At 45.7% G+C, this 17,824-nt stretch overlaps 1 protein-coding gene across 6 annotated transcripts in view; it reads right to left on the reverse strand.

Annotated features, from left to right (window-relative positions):
* Positions 1 to 17,824, reverse strand: part of acbd5a (acyl-CoA binding domain containing 5a) — a 97,652-nt gene that overhangs the window by 16,319 nt on the left and 63,509 nt on the right. For all 6 annotated transcript variants that reach the window (XM_085987714.1, XM_085987709.1, XM_085987710.1 and 3 more), the window contains one exon: positions 716 to 949. In XM_085987714.1, coding sequence (XP_085843840.1) covers positions 716 to 949 — 234 coding nt within the window. The remainder of the gene's footprint in view (positions 1 to 715; positions 950 to 17,824) is intronic.

Consider the following 17,824-nt stretch of genomic DNA (forward strand, 5'->3'; position numbering starts at 1 on the left):
CGACTAGGGCGCTATCAAAGAACTAGTCCATGGCATTCACTTTAAATAGTATTTCCCTGAAAAATTTTTTTATTTTTTTATTTTTTTTTTTAAATTTTTTTAAAATTAAAACAGCAGGACACATCAGATGGTTAGTAGTTAGCCCTTACAAAATTTCCTTTTCTAATCATCAGGATACACAAAAACAAATCACTAAAATTTACTGTTGTCAGCATCATCACTGGTTAGGGAATATAAATGTGTTAAAAAAATTCAACATAAAATTATGTTAAACAGATTCATTCTGGGTGCAAGCATATGTGAGGGACAACTGAACAGCTGCTACTAGTTTAGCGTTGTTTACCCAGTCTCTATACCTAAGGAATTATGAATTAAAGGTAAAGATGATGGATTTATCTTGAATTTTCCCAGAATGTGTGATTTCATGAGGAAGTATTATACATTAAAAACATCAAAGCAATTTTCTTTTTCCAAAATAGATTTATCAAATTTTACCATTATTCATTGTAAAAACAAATTTTATGCAAATGTAGATCAAAAGCATAAATTTCTCTCTGCTCTGTCAGTTTCATGCTAACGGAGTAAACATCAAAGTGTGAGAACAAACTGCATTATTAATGAAATGAATAAAGCTTTGTAATCATGGACAATATTCCTTGGAACCATGTTTGGCCATGGTTTCAGAATGCTGCTGAGAAGTTATTTCGAGCCATACCGATTTCACCATTGAGATCAGGCTGTTGTCTGGTTTGAACCACTGTTTTCTTTTCCCCCTCTTGGTCCTCAGCATTCAGCGCTGACTTAGGATTCGGAAGACCATTGTGGGTACAAGGGTTTGCTATCTCCCCAGCAATGTCTTGGGAGAGTACGAGTCCTGGTTTCACATCTTCTAATTTCACATCTGCTGGCCCCTGGGTTATGCTCTTCAGTTTCACTACTTCATTTTCTTCTACAAGAAAAACACAGAAAGAGCAATATTTTAACAAATGGATGCAAATTAGCTAAAAAAAATGTTTAAAGCTTTACTTTCAACAGTAAAACACAGCTAAAAATTGATGCCACTTCCCCTCTCCCCATTTATACTTCAACACACTTCTACAAAAGGACAAGAGCAGTAGCTATGAGGGGAAAGGTAGGGCAGCAGCAACAGGGCCTTGGTGAGACCACATCTTGAGTATTGTGTGCAGTTTTGGTTGCCTTATCTGAGGAAGGATGTTCTTGCCATGGAGGGAGTGCAGCAAAGATTCACCAGACTGATACCTGGGATGGCAGGGATGACGTATGGAGAGAGATTGGGTCGATTGGGCTTGTATTCGCTAGAGTTTAGAAGAATGAGAGGGGATCTCAAATGAAATTTATAAAATTCTAACAGGCCTAGACAGACTAGATGCAGGAAGGATGTTCCCGATGGCAGGGGAGTCCAGAACCAGGGGTCACAGTCTAAGGATAAGGGGTAAGCCATTTAGGACTGAGATGAGGAGGAATTTCTTCACCCAGAGAGTGGTGAACCTGTGGAATTCTCTACCACAGGAGGCCGTTGAGGCCAATTCATTAAATATATTCAAGAAGGAGTTAGATATATTTCTTAAGGCTAAGGGGATCAAGGGATATGGGGAGAAAGCAGGGACAGGGTACTGAGTTTGGATGATCAGCCATGATCTCATTGAATGGCAGAACAGGCTCGAGGGGCCGAATGGCCTACTCCTGCTCCTATCTTCTATGTTTCTATGTAACATCCCATCTGATGCCCCACAAAAATAAACAGCGCAACTCGTGGATCATGTAACAGCAGCATCAAGACAAAAAATGGTAAGCGAGAAGGCTGGGAACAGATTAACAAATCATATTTTTAGCTGGGAAACATTGCCAAATAGGGAAATTCAAAAAAGGACAAGTAGGGAAGGAATTATCGTACAATTATCGTACTTGTACATATCCTTTTCATCGTATTCTGCAGATCTTCCCCATTCAGGACTAGCTATTTTGAATTGTACTTGCATTTTAGGGATGGTGGGGAAGAAACAGATGAAAATCTCTGATGTTTAAAGCATGGAGATGTGAAAATATCTTGCATCCAATGCGATGTATCAAGTATCTTTCATTTATTTGATTTTTCTGTATAAATTATTCTCCTGCATCTTTTCATTACACCTACAAATCTTTATTTACTTATTTATAATCAACACCAGTTCCTCCTACCTCCACCTGGACCATGACCCCACTACCGAACATCAAACCACCGTTTCCAAGACTGTCACTGACCTCATCTCCTCTGGAGATCTTCCCCCCGCTGCCACCAACCTCATAGTTCCCCAACCCCGCACAGCCCGCTTCTACCTCCTTCCCAAGATCCACAAACAGGACTGCCCTGGTAGACCCATCGTTTCAGCCTGTTCTTGCCCTACGGAACTTATCTCTTCCTATCTTGACTCTATCTTTTCTCCCCTTGTCCAGTCTCTTCCCACCTACATCCGCGACTCTTCGGACGCCCTCCGCCACTTTAACAGTTTCCAGTTTCCTGGCCCCAACCGCTTCCTTTTCACCATGGACGTACAATCCCTCTACACCTCCATCCCCCACCCGGATGGCCTGAGGGCACTCCACTTCTTCCTTGAACAGAGGCCCGACCAGTCCCCATCCACCACGACCCTCCTCCGCCTGGCTGAACTTGTTCTCACATTGAACAACTTCTCCTTTAACTCCACTCATTTCCTCCAAATCAAAGGCGTTGCCATGGGTACCCGCATGGGTCCTAGCTATGCCTGCCTTTTCGTGGGCTATGTGGAACAATCTTTGTTCCAGTCCTACTCGGGTCCCCTCCCTCACCTCTTTTTCCGATACATTGATGACTGTATCGGTGCCATTTCCTGCTCTCGCCCCGAACTTGACAATTTCATTCACTTTGCCTCCAATTTCCACCCTGCCCTCACCTTCACATGGTCCATCTCTGACTCTTCCCTTCCCTTCCTCGACTTCTCCGTCTCCATCTCTGGGGATAGGTTATCGACCAATATTTACTACAAGCCCACTGACTCCCACAGCTACCTGGACTACACTTCCTCCCACCCCGCTTCCTGTAAGGACTCTATTCCATTCTCCCAGTTTCTCCGCCTCCGCCGTATCTGCTCCGACGATGCCACCTTCCACACCAGTGCTTCAGACATGTCTTCCTTTTTCCGCAACCGAGGATTCCCCTCTACCGTGGTGGACACTGCCCTCGACCGTGTCAGTTCTATCTCCCGCACCTCTGCCCTCACCCCTGCCCCTCCCTCCCGGAACCACGATAGGGTTCCCCTTGTCCTCACCTTTCACCCCACCAGCCTCCACATTCAACGGATCATCCTCCGGCATTTCCGCTACCTCCAAAGTGATCCCACCACCAAACGTATCTTCCCCTCCCCTCCCCTTTCAGCATTCCGCAGGGACCGCTCTCTCCGAGACACCCTAGTCCACTCCTCTATCACCCCAAACAGCCCTTCCCCTTCGCCTGGCACCTTCCCGTGCAAGCGGAGGAGGTGTAACACCTGCCCCTATACCTCCCCCCTCCCCACTGTCCAGGGCCCCAAACACCCCTTCCAGGTGAAACAGCGATTTACTTGTACTTCTCGCAATCTAGTATACTGTATTCGCTGCTCACGATGCGGTCTCCTCTACATTGGGGAGACCAAACGCAGATTGGGTGACCGCTTTGCGGAACACCTCCGTTCAGCCCGTAAGGGTGACCCCGAGCTTCCGGTCGCCTGTCATTTCAATTCACCGCTCCATTCCCACTCGGACCTCACCGTCCTTGGCCTCTTGTACTGTTCCACGGAAGCTCAACGTAAACTCAAGGAACAGCACCTCATCTTCCGATTAGGCACTCTGCAGCCTTCCGGTCTCAATATCGAGTTCAACAATTTCAGATCATAACCTCGGCCCCTATTTCATTTTTACTTATATTTTTCCACTCCTTTCCTCTCCCCCCCCTTTCCTTTTGTTTCTCTCTCACACCTGGCAGCTATCTTTTGCCCTGCCAGTACACTTTACACCTAATCCCAGCCTATTACCATCTCGTCTAGCTTCTAATCTCTTTTACTTCTTTTGGTTCTTTTATTCTTTTGTCCGATCGCAGCCCTGCCTTCGATCTAGTTCCTTTTCTCTCCAGTTTTGAAGAAGGGTCAAACCCGAAACGTCAACTCAAATTTCTCTCCACGGATGTTGCCTGACCTGCTGAGTTTTTCCAGCATTTTCTGTTGTTATTTCGGATTTCCAACATCTGCAGTATTTTGCTATCGTACCAGTTACATTTTGCCTTCTTTCAGTTTTCATTGTTTATTCACAGTTAATCGCTACTGGGGCTTCATCATTAAAATGAAGAGTTTCTACCTGGGTTTGAAGCATTATAATCAACTATTAACTATTATACTGTATACTTAGGTTTCAATAAAGCCCTTTCAACACTTCAGAGAAATACTTCAATTTCCTCAAGGGGGAGCAATTACTACATTATAATGGCACCATTACAAAATCCTTTAGAAACTGCTGGAGCTGCACTTGATAAGCTCTTTATCGAGACAATCATGAGAAACATCTCAACAAATCTAAAAAACCACACCCAGAACAACATCTGCTAAGTATAGGTGAAGACGACCATTTGGTCTATCTAGCTCATCCTTCCACAGTAAACTATGGTATCTCAATCACAATATCCAACTGCCTCTTGAATGACTCCAGAATTCTGCCTCCGCTACTCTACCTAGGCGACCATTACAAGTATTAATCACTTTTTCCGTGAAAAAGTACTTCCTGACAACAGTTTGTCCCTTAGTCCTATAGTTTTAGTAAACTTGACATGCTGCTAAGGATTAACCTTTTCAATTATACTTCTGGTCTTGCATACCTCTATAAAATCACTCTAATTTCCCTCCTGTCATGGCTTAGGAGTCCAAGCTCTTCTAACCTTTCAACTTTACTCACCCCTATACTTTAGAGTTCAGTCTATTGGCTCTTCTCTGCCCTGTTTCCAGAGCTTGGATATTTTCTGGTGTCCTGGTGACCAGAGCTGAACACATTATTCAGAGAATTATACAACTTCAGCACAATGGCCTCAGAGTTATACACGACTGATTTGGCAAAATAGCTCAGCCCTCATTACCTGCAGCTCTGCAATGTTTGGATATGGTCAGTGTAGAGTCCATCACTCTCAGATCTCTTTCAGCCTTTTTCCTTCTGGTTCAACTTCATTCACTAATTATATCCTCCATTTTTCCCCCATCCCAATGTATAATACCTTGTACTTATCTATACTGAATTTTATCTGTCATAGTTTGACCCACTTGTAAGTATTATCGAGGTCCTGTTGTAACTCTTTGACTGTTTCATCAGACTCTAATGACGTTCGGCATCAGCTGTGAATGTGACCAATCAGATCAGGAACAGTCAGAAAAAGCACTGATCCGGAGGCCACACTAGGTAGAATGCACCAGTCTAACATCACTCCCCTAACTACTTCCTCTCTTTCAGCCAATTCTTTATTCAACTCTCAAGGTTTGCCTAGGATAGCCACTGCTTTAAGCTTGTATAGCAGTCTTTCATATGGATGAAAGATGTTATCATTAGTGTTTTGAAGTACTAACATAGATCAGTGAGAAAAAAAGAGTAAAAAGAAACATCAAATGCTTTTAGCTTACATTTTCAAATCAAATGTTATATCAATAGAAAGTGGTGACAATATCTGAGTAATTTATCAAGTACAGTGCTTATTTTTATCCTATGACTGCACTCTGCAGTCCTACCTATTATCCCTGCCATTGGTTTTGGAGCATTGAACTTGACCTTCAATTTAAATGGTGTTCTAAGAGATTAAACAAACCATTTGCATTTTGTTGCAACTCAACAGTACTGAATTATGCAGTATTTTGAATCAACAATCTTGCATATTAACATTACACAGCAAATTCATTTAGCAGTCATGACAAGTCTGCATATGGTTTGATATTCTTCAAGTAATTAGGTCAAAAGCCCAAACCACAAGGCATGAAATAACAGCCTGCCATCTGTATCTGGCAGACAAATTTCTGATGACTGCAGTTGGAGGTTTGAGGCGTGTCTCCTACTCTAAACAGGCATAATTACGCAAACTAACATTCTTTGAGAGATTGGGTTGATTAGCCTTATATTCGCTGGAGTTTAGAAGAATGAGAGGGGATTCGCATTGAAACTGATAAAATTCTAACAGGACTAGACAGACTAGATGCAGGAAGGATGTTCCCAATGGCGGGGGAGTCCAGAACCAGGAGTCACAGTCTAAAGATAAGGGGTAAGCCATTTAGGACTGAGATGAGGAATTTCTTCACCCAGAGAGTGGTGAACCTGTGGAATTCTCTACCACAGAAGGCAGTTGAGGCCAATTCATTAAATATATTCAAGAAGGAGTTAGATATATTTCTTAAAGCTAAAGGGATCAAGGGATATGGGGAGAAAGCAGGAACAGGGTACTGAATTTGGATGATCAGCCATGATCTCATTAAATGGCAGAACAGGCTCGAGAGGCCGAATGGCCTACTCCTGCTCCTATCTTCCATGTTTCCATGTTTCTTCAGATCTCAAGTGGGCCAGTAAGACTTGCAAACAAAAAAATTTTGGCAATATTCAGATCAAATTTTGACTTGCCAATGTTTGCTTGTCTATTATTTTTGCACTTCAAAATTCATCAATTGTTTTGCAGAATACGTCTAGATTTTATCTGGTATAATTAGCAAAAGTGTTCTTGAAAGTATACATAAGAGCGCAAACTGATGGCTCAGAGCATTTACTAATATGAGTATTTGTGCTCTGGAGATCAAGAATGTCTGAAGTTCAGTCCATGGATCTAGGAGTTAGATGATAATGGGCAGAGCAACAGTCAGGATGCTACAACAGAGGCTAAAGAAATAAACTTCTAGGGCTCCGACTCCTAATACCTATCCGATGACTCCTGCTAGAAGCATGCATCAGTTGAGAACAGGATCAGACTTAGTGGTGATGCAACTCTGGACTCTCACATAAATACAACAACTTACATTCATATAGCAACTTTAATGCAGCAAAAAATCCATTTTTTTTTTTTACATTGGATGTAGAACATGGGAAGGGGTAGAGGAGAAATTATGGAAAGGGATCAACTGCATTTTATGGAGGCTTTTGAAGGTGTCAAAGAACACAGCAAGACGGAGAAGTTTAGGGTAAGAGTTCCAGAGTCTGAGAGCATGAGTCATAGAGTAATACAGCACGGATAGAGGCCCTTCGGCCCATTGTGTCCGCGCCGGCCATCAAGCCCTGTCTAATCTAATCCCATATTCCAGCATTTGGCCCGTAGCCTTGTATGCTATGGCATTTCAAGTGCTCATCCAAATGCTTCTTAAATGTTGTGAGGGTTTCTGCCTCCACAACCCTTTCAGGCAGTGAGTTCCAGACTCCAACCACCCTCTGGGTGAAAAAGTTCTTTCTCAAATCCCCTCTAAACCTCCCGCCCTTTACCTTGAATCTATGCCCCCTAGTTATTGACCCCTCTACTAAGGGAAAAAGCTCCTCAGCATCCATCCTATCTATGCCCCTCATAATTTTGTACACCTCAATCATGTCTCCCCTCAGCCTCCTCTGCTCCAAGGAAAACAAACCCAATCTGCCCAGTCTCTCTTCATAGCTGAAGCGCTCCAGCCCTGGTAACATCCTGGTGAACCTCCTCTGCACCCTCTCTAACGCGATCACATCCTTCCTGTAGTGTGGCGACCAGAACTGCACACAGTATTCCAGCTGTGGCCTAACCAGTGTTTTATACAGCTCCATCATAACCTCCTTGCTCTTATATTCAATGCCTCAGCTAATGAAGGCAAGTATCCCATATGCCTTTTTTACCACCTTATCCACCTGTTCCGCCGCCTTCAGGGATCTGTGTACTTGCACACCCAGATCCCTCTGACCCTCCGTCTTGCCTAGGGTCTTTCCATTCATTGTGTATTCCCTTGCCTTGTTAGTCCCCCCAAAGTGCATCACCTCGCACTTTTCCGGGTTAAATTCCATTTGCCACTGTTCCGCCCATCTGACCAACCCATCTATATCGTCCTGCAGACTGAGGCTACCCTCCTCGCTATTTACCACCCTACCAATTTTTGTATCATCCGCAAACTTACTGATCATACCTTTTACATTCATATCCAAGTCATTAATGTAGACCACAAACAGCAAGGGACCCAGCACCGATCCCTGTGGTACCCCACTGGCCACAGGCTTCCAGTCACAAAAACAACCTTCGACCATCACCCTCTGCCTTCTGCCACTAAGCCAGTTTTGTATCCAATGTGCCAAGGCACCCTGGATTCCATGGGCTCTTACCTTCTTGACCAGTCTCCTGTGCGGGACTTTATCGAAGGCCTTACTGAAATCCATGTATACCACATCCACTACGTTACCCTCATCCACACACCTAGTCACCCCCTCAAAAAGTTCAATCAAATTAGTCAGACATGATCTTCCCTTGACAAAGCCATGTTGACTATCCCTGATTAATCCTTGCCTCTCCAAGTGGAGACAAATTTTGTCCCTCAGAATTTTTTCCAATAATTTTCCTACCACTGATGTTAGGCTCACTGGCCTGTAGTTCCCCGGTTTTTCCCTACTACCCTTCTTGAATAATGGTACTACATTAGCGGTTCTCCAGTCCTCTGGCACATCCCCTGTGGCCAGAGAGGTCCTGAATATATGTGTTAGAGCCCCCGCAATCTCTTCCTTTGCCTCACACAGCAGCCTGGGATACATTTCATCCGGGCCTGGGGATTTATCCATTTTTAGGCCAGCTAAAACCGCCAATACCTCCTCCCTCTCGATGTTAATATGTTCGAGCATATCACAGTCCCCCCGCCCTACTTCTATGTCTACATCGTCCTTCTCCATAGTGAAAACAGATGCAAAAAATTCATTTAGAACCCCTCCTACATCTTCCGGCTCCACACACAGATTGCCACTTTTGTCCCTAATGGGCCCTATTTTTTCCCTAGTTATCCTCTTACCCTTAATATACTTAAAGCCCTGTACAATTGCAGTAAGACTTCCTTACTCTTGTACTCCAACCCCCTTGCAATAAAGGCCAACATGCCATTTGCCTTCCTGATTGCTTGCTGTACCTGCATGTTAACTTTCTGTGTTTCCTGTACGAGGACACCTAAATCGCTCTGAACACTGACATCTTCGGATTTTCCTTTATTTTGCTCGCCAGTGTTATTTCATGGCCCCTCCTTGATCTCCTAATTTCTTTTTTAAGTATCCCCCTGCACTTTTTGTACTCCTCTAGGGCTTCCTCCGTCTTTAGCCTTTTGTATCTACCAAAAGCCCTCCTTTTTTTCCTAATCCATTCTCGTATATCCCCTGACATCCAAGGTTCCCTGTGGTTTTTGGAACCACTCTTGACCTTTACGGGAACATGTTGCCATTGTATGATCTCAATCTCCCTTCTGAAAGCCTCCCATTGCTCCGATGTGGATTTTCCTACAAGTAGCTGATCCCAGACCATTTTGGCCAGATCCTGCCTTATCCTATTAAAATCGGCCTTCCCCCAATTTAGAACCTTTATTTCCGGCCCATCCCTGTCCTTTTCCATGACCACCTTAAATCTTACCATATTATGGTCACTATCACCAAAGTGCTCACCTACTAGCACTTTTTCCACTTGGCCGGCCACATTCCCTAGAATTAGGTCCAGTACCGCCCCCTCTCTTGTCGGACTTTCTACATGCTGGCTCAAAAAGCTCTCCTGGATGCACTTTAAGAATTCTACACCCTCTGAGCCTTTCACACTCTGACTATCCCAGTTAATATTGGGAAGTTGAAATCCCCCATTATTATTACCCTATTATTTGCACATTTCTCTGAGATTTGCCTACATATCTGTTCCTCCATCTCCCCCTGACTGTTTGGAGGCCTATAGTACACTCCCAGCAAAGTGCTTGCCCCCTTTTTGTTTTTAAGCTCCACCCATATGGCCTCATTAGAGGACCCTGCTAATATATCATCCCTCCTTACTGCAGTAATTGACTCCTTAATTAATATTGCGACACCCCCTCCTCTTATACCTCCCCCTCTGTCTCGCCTGAAGATTCTGTACCCCGGAATATTGAGCTGCCAGTCTTGCCCCTCCCTCAACCATGTCTCCGTGATAGCAACAATATCATACTCCCATGTGTTTATCAACACCTTCAGTTCATCCACCTTATTTGCAAGACTCCTTGCATTAAAATAGATGCCATCCAGCCTTGCCCTTATATATTTGCCCTGTCTACCAAGCTGACTTGTTTTTTTCTCTATAATTGGCAGCACATCACCCCCTATTTCAGCTCCCCTCTGTATCCCATCTCCCTGCCAAGTTAGTTTAAACCCCCCCCAACAGTGCTAGCAAACCTCCCCGCAAGGATATTTGTCCCGCTCTGGTTCAGGTGCAACCCGTCCGACTTGTACAAGTCCCACCTTTCCCAGAAGCAGGCCCAGTGATCCAGGAAAGTAAAACCCTCCCCCCTACACCAACTCTTTAGCCACGCATTCATCTGCTCTATCCTCCCATTCCTATACTTACTAGCACGTGGCACTGGGAGTAATCCAGAGATTACAACCTTTGAGGTCCTGCTCTTTAATCTGTTACCTAGCTCCCTAAATTCTTGATGCAGGACCTCATCCCCCTTCCTTCCTATGTCGTTGGTCCCAATGTGGACCACGACCTCTGCCTGCTCCCCCTCCCCCTTAAGAATGCCCTGTAGCCGCTCAGTGACATCCCAGACCCTGGCCCCAGGGAGGCAACAAACCATCCTGGAGTCACGTTTGCGGCCACAGAAACGCCTATCTGTTCCCCTTACGATAGAATCCCCTACCACTATTGCTCTCCCACTCTTTTTCCTCCCTTTCTGAGCAGCAGAAGCGTCCCTGGTGCCAGGAAGCTGGCTGCTGCTGCCTTCCCCTGGTGAGTCATCCCCCTCAACAGTATCCAACTTTGGGTATAGACCCAAAGACTTTGCCACTGACTTCAGAATGGGGGAGGAAAGGGGGGGAAAAAAACACAGATCAGAGTTGGAAGAGGGGAGGGTGTTAATAGGGACACAGGGCTGGAGCAGATTACAGAAATCGGGAGAAATGAGGCAGTGAAAAGACGAGCACAAATATTTTGAAAATGGTGTGTGTGGTGGGGGGGGGGGGTGGGTGGGTGGGTGGGTGAGAGAGAGAGAAAAAGAAGAGGAAAATGAACAAATATCAATGCAAATAACAAGTTAGTACAATTTAGTGAGGGGGGGAGGAGATTCAGCAGAGGATATAAAATCAGCTACCTGGACATATCATCATTTTGACATATCAAAACAATAATACTCAATAAACAGGCGAGAATGACTCCATGCAGAAGTTTTATAGATTCTACAGGTCAATCAGACTGAGGGATGCCCAGGACATAGATGCAACCTTTGAAAAGTATGCAACAGAAAATGTGTCCTTGAAATGGGAGCACCGTTAATCCCTTGATTCCCCTAGAGTCCAAAAATCAACCTCTTTCAGCCCTTAATATACTCAAAGACTCAGCATCCACAGCCCTCTGGGGTAGAGAATTCCAAAGATTTACAACCCTCCGAGTAAAGAAATGCCTCCTCATCTCAGTCTTAAATGGCCGACCCCTTATCCTGAGACTATGCCCCCTAGTTCTGGACACTTCAGCCAGGGTAAACAACCTCTCAGCATCTACCCGGTCAATCCCCCTCAAAATCTTGTATGTTTCAATGAGACCACCTCTCATTCTTCTAAACTCCAGAGAGTATAGGTCCAATCTACTCAATCTCTCCTCATAGGACAACCCTTTCATCCCAGGGATCAATCTAATGAACCTTCGTTGCACCATCTCTAAGGCATGTATGTCCTTTCTCAGATAAGGAGACCAAAACTGTGCACGGTACTCCAGGTGTGTCGCACCAAAGCCCTGTACAATTGCAGTAAGACTTCCTTACTCTTGTACTCCAACCCCCTTGCAATAAAGGCCAACATGCCATTTGCCTTCCTGATTGCTTGCTGTACCTGCATGTTAACTTTCTGTGTTTCCTGTACGAGGACACCTAAATCGCTCTGAACACTGACATTTACTAGTTTCTCACCATTTACAAAAATATTCTGCTTTTCTATTCTTGCTACCAAAGTGAATAACCTCACATTTCCCCACATTATACTCCATCTACCACCATATTGCCCACTCACTTAACCTGTCTATATCCCTTTGCAGGCGCTTTGTGTCCTCCTCACAGCTTACTTTCCTACCTAGCATTGTATCAGCAGCAAATTTGGATACACTGCACTCGGACCCTTCATCTACATCATTAATATAGATTGTAAATAGCTGAGGCCCAAGCACTGATCCTTGCGGCACTCCACTAGTTACAGCCTGCCAACAGGAAAATTACCTGTTTATCCCTACTCTCTGTTTTCTGTCCATTAACCAACCCTCTATTCATGCTAGCATATTACCCCCAACCCCATGAGCCCTTACCTTGCGTAACAATCTTTTATGTGGCACCTTATCGAGCCTCCATCTTCTCAAAACAATTTAACCCTCCCAGAAAGTAACTGTTAAAAGGGTAAAAGGTTGAGTCTAATTATATTCTATGAAAAAATTATTTTCTTATTACAAGAAACGAATTCTACATAGTTGAATCAAAGTGAAGCATAAAAGACAGGTAAACAACTTAGAATCTTTCCCCATAAAATAGGCCCATTGTGGCTTTAATAAACACTAATTATATGATCAAGGACATTGTAAACACACAGGGGGAAAAAATTTGGTTGCTTTGCACCTCCAGTTAGTGCCCCGAGGGGGGCGCTAACAGGGCGCAAAGCAACTAGCGCCCGGGCGGGGTGCTGCCAACACCTCCCGTCAAATTCAGCAGGAGATTAGCGGTGGCGGTAGCGTCCTGCGGCACAGCGCCTCCTGGCGATTACTTCATCGCCCGCAAACTTGGCTCACGCCCCCTGACCGACCGCTGGACACTATGTCCGACAGGGTCAGGGTGGCGTTTCCGTGGCCGGGGCAGCAATAATTAAAGGGCAGGTGCCGGGCGGCTATTTTTTTTTGGGCCACCTGCCAGCACCTGCCCCCTCTGACCTCCTCCTGCGGGGCGCTTCCAGTAGCGCCCCGCCTCCTGCTTGGGGCGCTACCATTGAATTTCGGGCGCAGGGGTGCTAACTTATTTGGGGCGCTAAAAGTAGCGCCCCAGCGAAGTTATCTCCCCAAAGGGGGCGTGAGCCAATTTTCCCCCCACAAGTTGTTAGGAAAATCATCAATACTTTGTATCTTGGTTGGGGGATGGGGGGGAATAAAGGAAAAAATAAAAATCTGGCATTACTTCCTCTCCCCCCCCCTACACCTACACACACCCACTTTGTTTCTATCTACACTTCAATATTCCCTGTCCTTTGCAAGCCTGCTAGACATTTTCCAACTTTATATCTTAACATCACATCTGAGTGCACAAGGACAAACTCAGCCTCATCACTCATATTTTAAACATTGCTACTTTTGGGGTGCTACAGCTTTATTTTTATTCCCTTGAGACACAGTTTCTACATAAAATGATGGTATTTTTAAATACCAGTTCTGCACATCAATTTCTCTTCCGCACAAATCCTTCACCAAAAACATCTTTTACACAGATCATAAAACACTGCGTTTTCAAACAGATTGAAGGCAGGAAACAGATGTACCCAAGTCTCTGCCACAAAGTGATGTAATGCATAAAAAAGTTGACAGTTAACTTATTTATAGAAACTAAAGGATGCAGTACCATTAGTCCAAAATTTCATAATATCAAAAAGGAAGCACATTGAGAGAATTTCACCTTTCCATCACAATTGCTTTTCAAATGTAGAAAATAAATACTGTAAAGGAAATCGGCAAAGTGGGGGGGAGTAGCAATATTGATAACAAACACAATTACCTCAGTAGAAGAAGGGATTTCAGTATCGGTGATCAGGCAGAGGGAACACTATGGGTAGAGTTAAAGAACAGCAGAGGATGCAAGGCTCTGGTAGGAGTTGTTTACAGACCCCCTGATAGTAGTGATGTAGTGGGCGATGCATAAATAGAGAGATCAGGGAAGCATGTATCAAAAACATGTGGTTGTAATGGGAGATTTTAATTTTTACATAGACCGGGAGAAGCAGAACAGCTCAAGCAGTAAAGGCAATGAAGTTGTAAAATTTGTTCAGGACAGTTTTCTAGAACAATACGTTTTAAAACAGAGAAGGGAACAGGCCATACTGGATTTAGTGACGAGTCCACCAGCAGGACAGATCCACCAGAGGTGGCGGCACAGTGGTATAGAGTCAGAAGGGAGTAGCCCGGAGAGTCCTCAACATTAACTCCGGACACCATGAAGTCTCATGGCTTCAGGTCAAGCATGTGCAAGGAAACCTGCTGATTACCACCAACGCCCTCCTTCAGCTGTTGAATCAGTACTCCATGTTGAACACCACTTGGAAGAAGCACTGAGAGTAGCAAGGGCACAGAATGTACCCTGGGTGGGGGCCTCCAATGTCCATCAACAAGATTGGCTTGGTTGCACCACTACTGACTGAGCTGGCCGAGTCCTGAAGGACATAACTGCCAATCTGGGCCTGCGACAGGCGGGGAGAGAACCAACATGAGGGAAAAACCTACTTGACCTCGTCCTCACCAATCTATCTGTTGCTGATACATCTGTCCATGACAGCATTGGTAGCAGTGACCACCATACGGTCATTGTGGAAACAAAGTCCTGTCTTCACACTGAGGACACCCTCCATCGTATTGTGTGGCACTACCACCATGTTAAATGGGATAGATTCAGAATAGATCTAGCAGCTCAAAACTGGGCATCCATGAGGCGATGTGGGCCATCAGCAGCAGCAGAACTGTATTCCACCACAATCTGTAACCTCATGGCCCGGCATATCCCTCACTTTACCATTACCAACAAGGCAGGGGACCAACCCTGCTTCAATGAGGAGTGTAGAAGAGCATGCCAGGAGCAGCACTAGGTGTACCTAAAAATGAGGTGCCAATCTGGGGAACCTGCAACACAGGACTACATGCATGCTAAAAAGTGGAAGCAGCATGCTATAGACAGGGCTAAGCAGTCCCACAATCAACGGATCAGATCAAAGCTCTGCAGTCCTGCCACATCCAGTCGTGAATGGTGGTGGACCATTAAACAACTAACGGGAGGAGGAGGCTCCATGAATATCCCCATCCTCAATGATGGCGGAGACCAGCAAGTGAGTGCAAAAGACAAGGATGAAGCGTTTGCAACCATCTTCAGCCAGAAATGCAGAGTGGATGATCCATATTGGCCTACTCCCGAGGTCCCCACCATCACAGAAGCCAGTCTTCAGCCAATTCGATTCACTCCACATATCATCAAGAAACAGCTGAGCGCACTGGATACAGCAACGGCTATGGGCCCCGACAACATTCCGGCTGTAGTGCTGAAGACTTATGCTCCAGAAGTAGACGCGCCTCTAGCCAAGCTGTTCCAGTACAGATACAACAATGGCATCTACCCGACAAGGTGCAAAACTGCCCAGGTATGTCCTGTCCACAAAAAGCAGGACAAATCCAATCCGACCAATTACCCTCCCCATTAGTCTACTCTCAATCATCAACAAAGTGATGGAAGGCGTCATCAACAGTGCTATCAAACGGCACTTACTCACCAATAACCTGCTCACTGATGCCCAGTTTGGGTTCCGCCAGGACGACTCGGTTCCCGACCACATTACAGCCTTTGTCCAAACATGGACAAAAGAGCTGAATTCCAGAGGTGAGGGGAGAGTGACTGTCCTTGACATCAAGGCAGCATTTGACAGAGTGTGGCATCAAGGAGCCCTAGTAAAATTGAAGTCAATGGGAATCAGGGGGAAAACTCTCCACTGGCTGGAGTCATACCTAGCAAAAAGTAAGATGGTTGTGGTTGTTGGCGGTCAATCATCTCAGCCCCAGGACATCGCTGCAGGAGTTCCTCACGGCAGTGTCCTAGGCCCAACCATCTTCAGCTGCTTCATCAATGACCTTCCCTCCATCATAGGGTCAGAAGTGGGAATGTTCGCTGATGATTGCACAGTGTTCAGTTCCATTCACAACTCCTCAGACAATGAAGCAGTCCATGCCCGCATGCAGGAAGACCTGGACGATATTCAGACTTGGGCTGAGAAGTGGCAAGTAACATTTGCGCCACACAAGTGCCAGACAATGACTATCTCCAACAAGCGAGAGTCTAAGCACCACCGCTTGACATTTAGCGGCATTACCATCACCAAATTCCCTACCATCAACATCCTGGGGGTCACCATTGACCAGAAACTTAACTGGACCAGCCACATAAATACTGTAGCTACAGGAGCAGGTCAGAGGCTGGGTATTCTACGGGGAGTGTCTCACTTTCTGACTCCCCAAAGCCTTTCCACCATCTACAAGACACAAGTCAGAAGTGTGATGGAATACTCTCCACTTGCCTGGATGAGTGCAGCTCCAACAACACAAGAAGCTCGACACCATCCAGGACAAAGCAGCCCGCTTGATTGGCACCCCATCCACCACCTTAAACATTCACTCCCTCCACCGCCGGCGTACCATGGCTGCAGTGTGTACCATCTACAAGATGCACTGCAGCAACTCGCCAAGGCTTCTTTGGACCTGCAGAGCGACGGATCTGGGTGAGGAGCGAGGAGTGGCGGCAGTTTAAAAGCGGCGGATTCAGCGAGACCCGACCAGAGCAACAGACCTGGGTGAGGAGCGAGGAGCGGCGGCAGTTTAAAAGCGGCGGATTCAGCGAGGCCCGACCAGAGCGACAGACCTGGGAGTGGAGCGAGGAGCGCAGCGACTATAAAGGAGCAGCAAGCAGCGAGGCTTACCAACTCAGCAGCGGGAGAGAGGTGTAAAAAGTAATCAAAGTGTGATGTCACCAGGAAGCAGGTAAGTGATTGGTTGGTGAGTATTTCTCTTTTTTAAACTTTAACTCCGTGGTTTACAGTTACTAAGGTCTCTCTGGTGTAGCGGGGGCTGTTGGTAAACCATTTAACTGTAGTGTAATTAGTGGGATTGATTGATTTAATTTAAATTCAATTAATGAAAGGGTAAGTCATGGCAGGACAGCCCGGCCACGTGGTATGCTCCTCCTGCAATATGTGGGAACTCAGGGACACTTCCTGTGTCCCTGACAACTACATGTGCAGGAAGTGCATCCAGCTGCAGCTACTGACAGACCGCACTGCAGCTGCGATTGGATACACGCTGGAGCGTTCGCGATGCTCAGGACATTGTGAATAGCACGTTTACAGAGTTGGACACACCGCAGGTAGAGGTTGGACAGGAAGAAAGGGAATGGGTGACCAACAGGCGGAGTACTAGGCGCAGGCAGGTAGTGCAGGGGTTCCCTGTGGACATCCCCCTCTCAAACAGATACAGTGCTGTTGGGGGGGGATGGTTCATCAGAGGAAAGCAGCAGCAGCCAACTTCCTGGCACCAGGGGTGGCTCTGCTGCACAGCACGGGAGGAAAAAGAGTGGGAGAGCTATAGTAACAGGGGATTCTATTGTAAGGGGAATAGATAGGCGTTTCTGCGGCCGCAAACGAGACTCCAGGATGGTGTGTTGCCTCCCTGGTGCAAGGGTCAAGGATGTCTCAGAGCGGCTGCAGAACATCTTGGAAGGGGAGGGTGAACAGCCAGTTGTCGTGGTGCATATAGGCACCAACAATATAGGTGAAAAGCGGGATGAGGTCCTAAAAGCGGAATATAGGGAGTTAGGAGGTAAATTAA

Source organism: Somniosus microcephalus, chromosome 5 (genome assembly GCF_052327205.1).
Source record: "Somniosus microcephalus isolate GS21.2 chromosome 5, FLI_Smic_1.0, whole genome shotgun sequence".
Taxonomy (NCBI): Eukaryota; Metazoa; Chordata; class Chondrichthyes; order Squaliformes; family Somniosidae; genus Somniosus; species Somniosus microcephalus.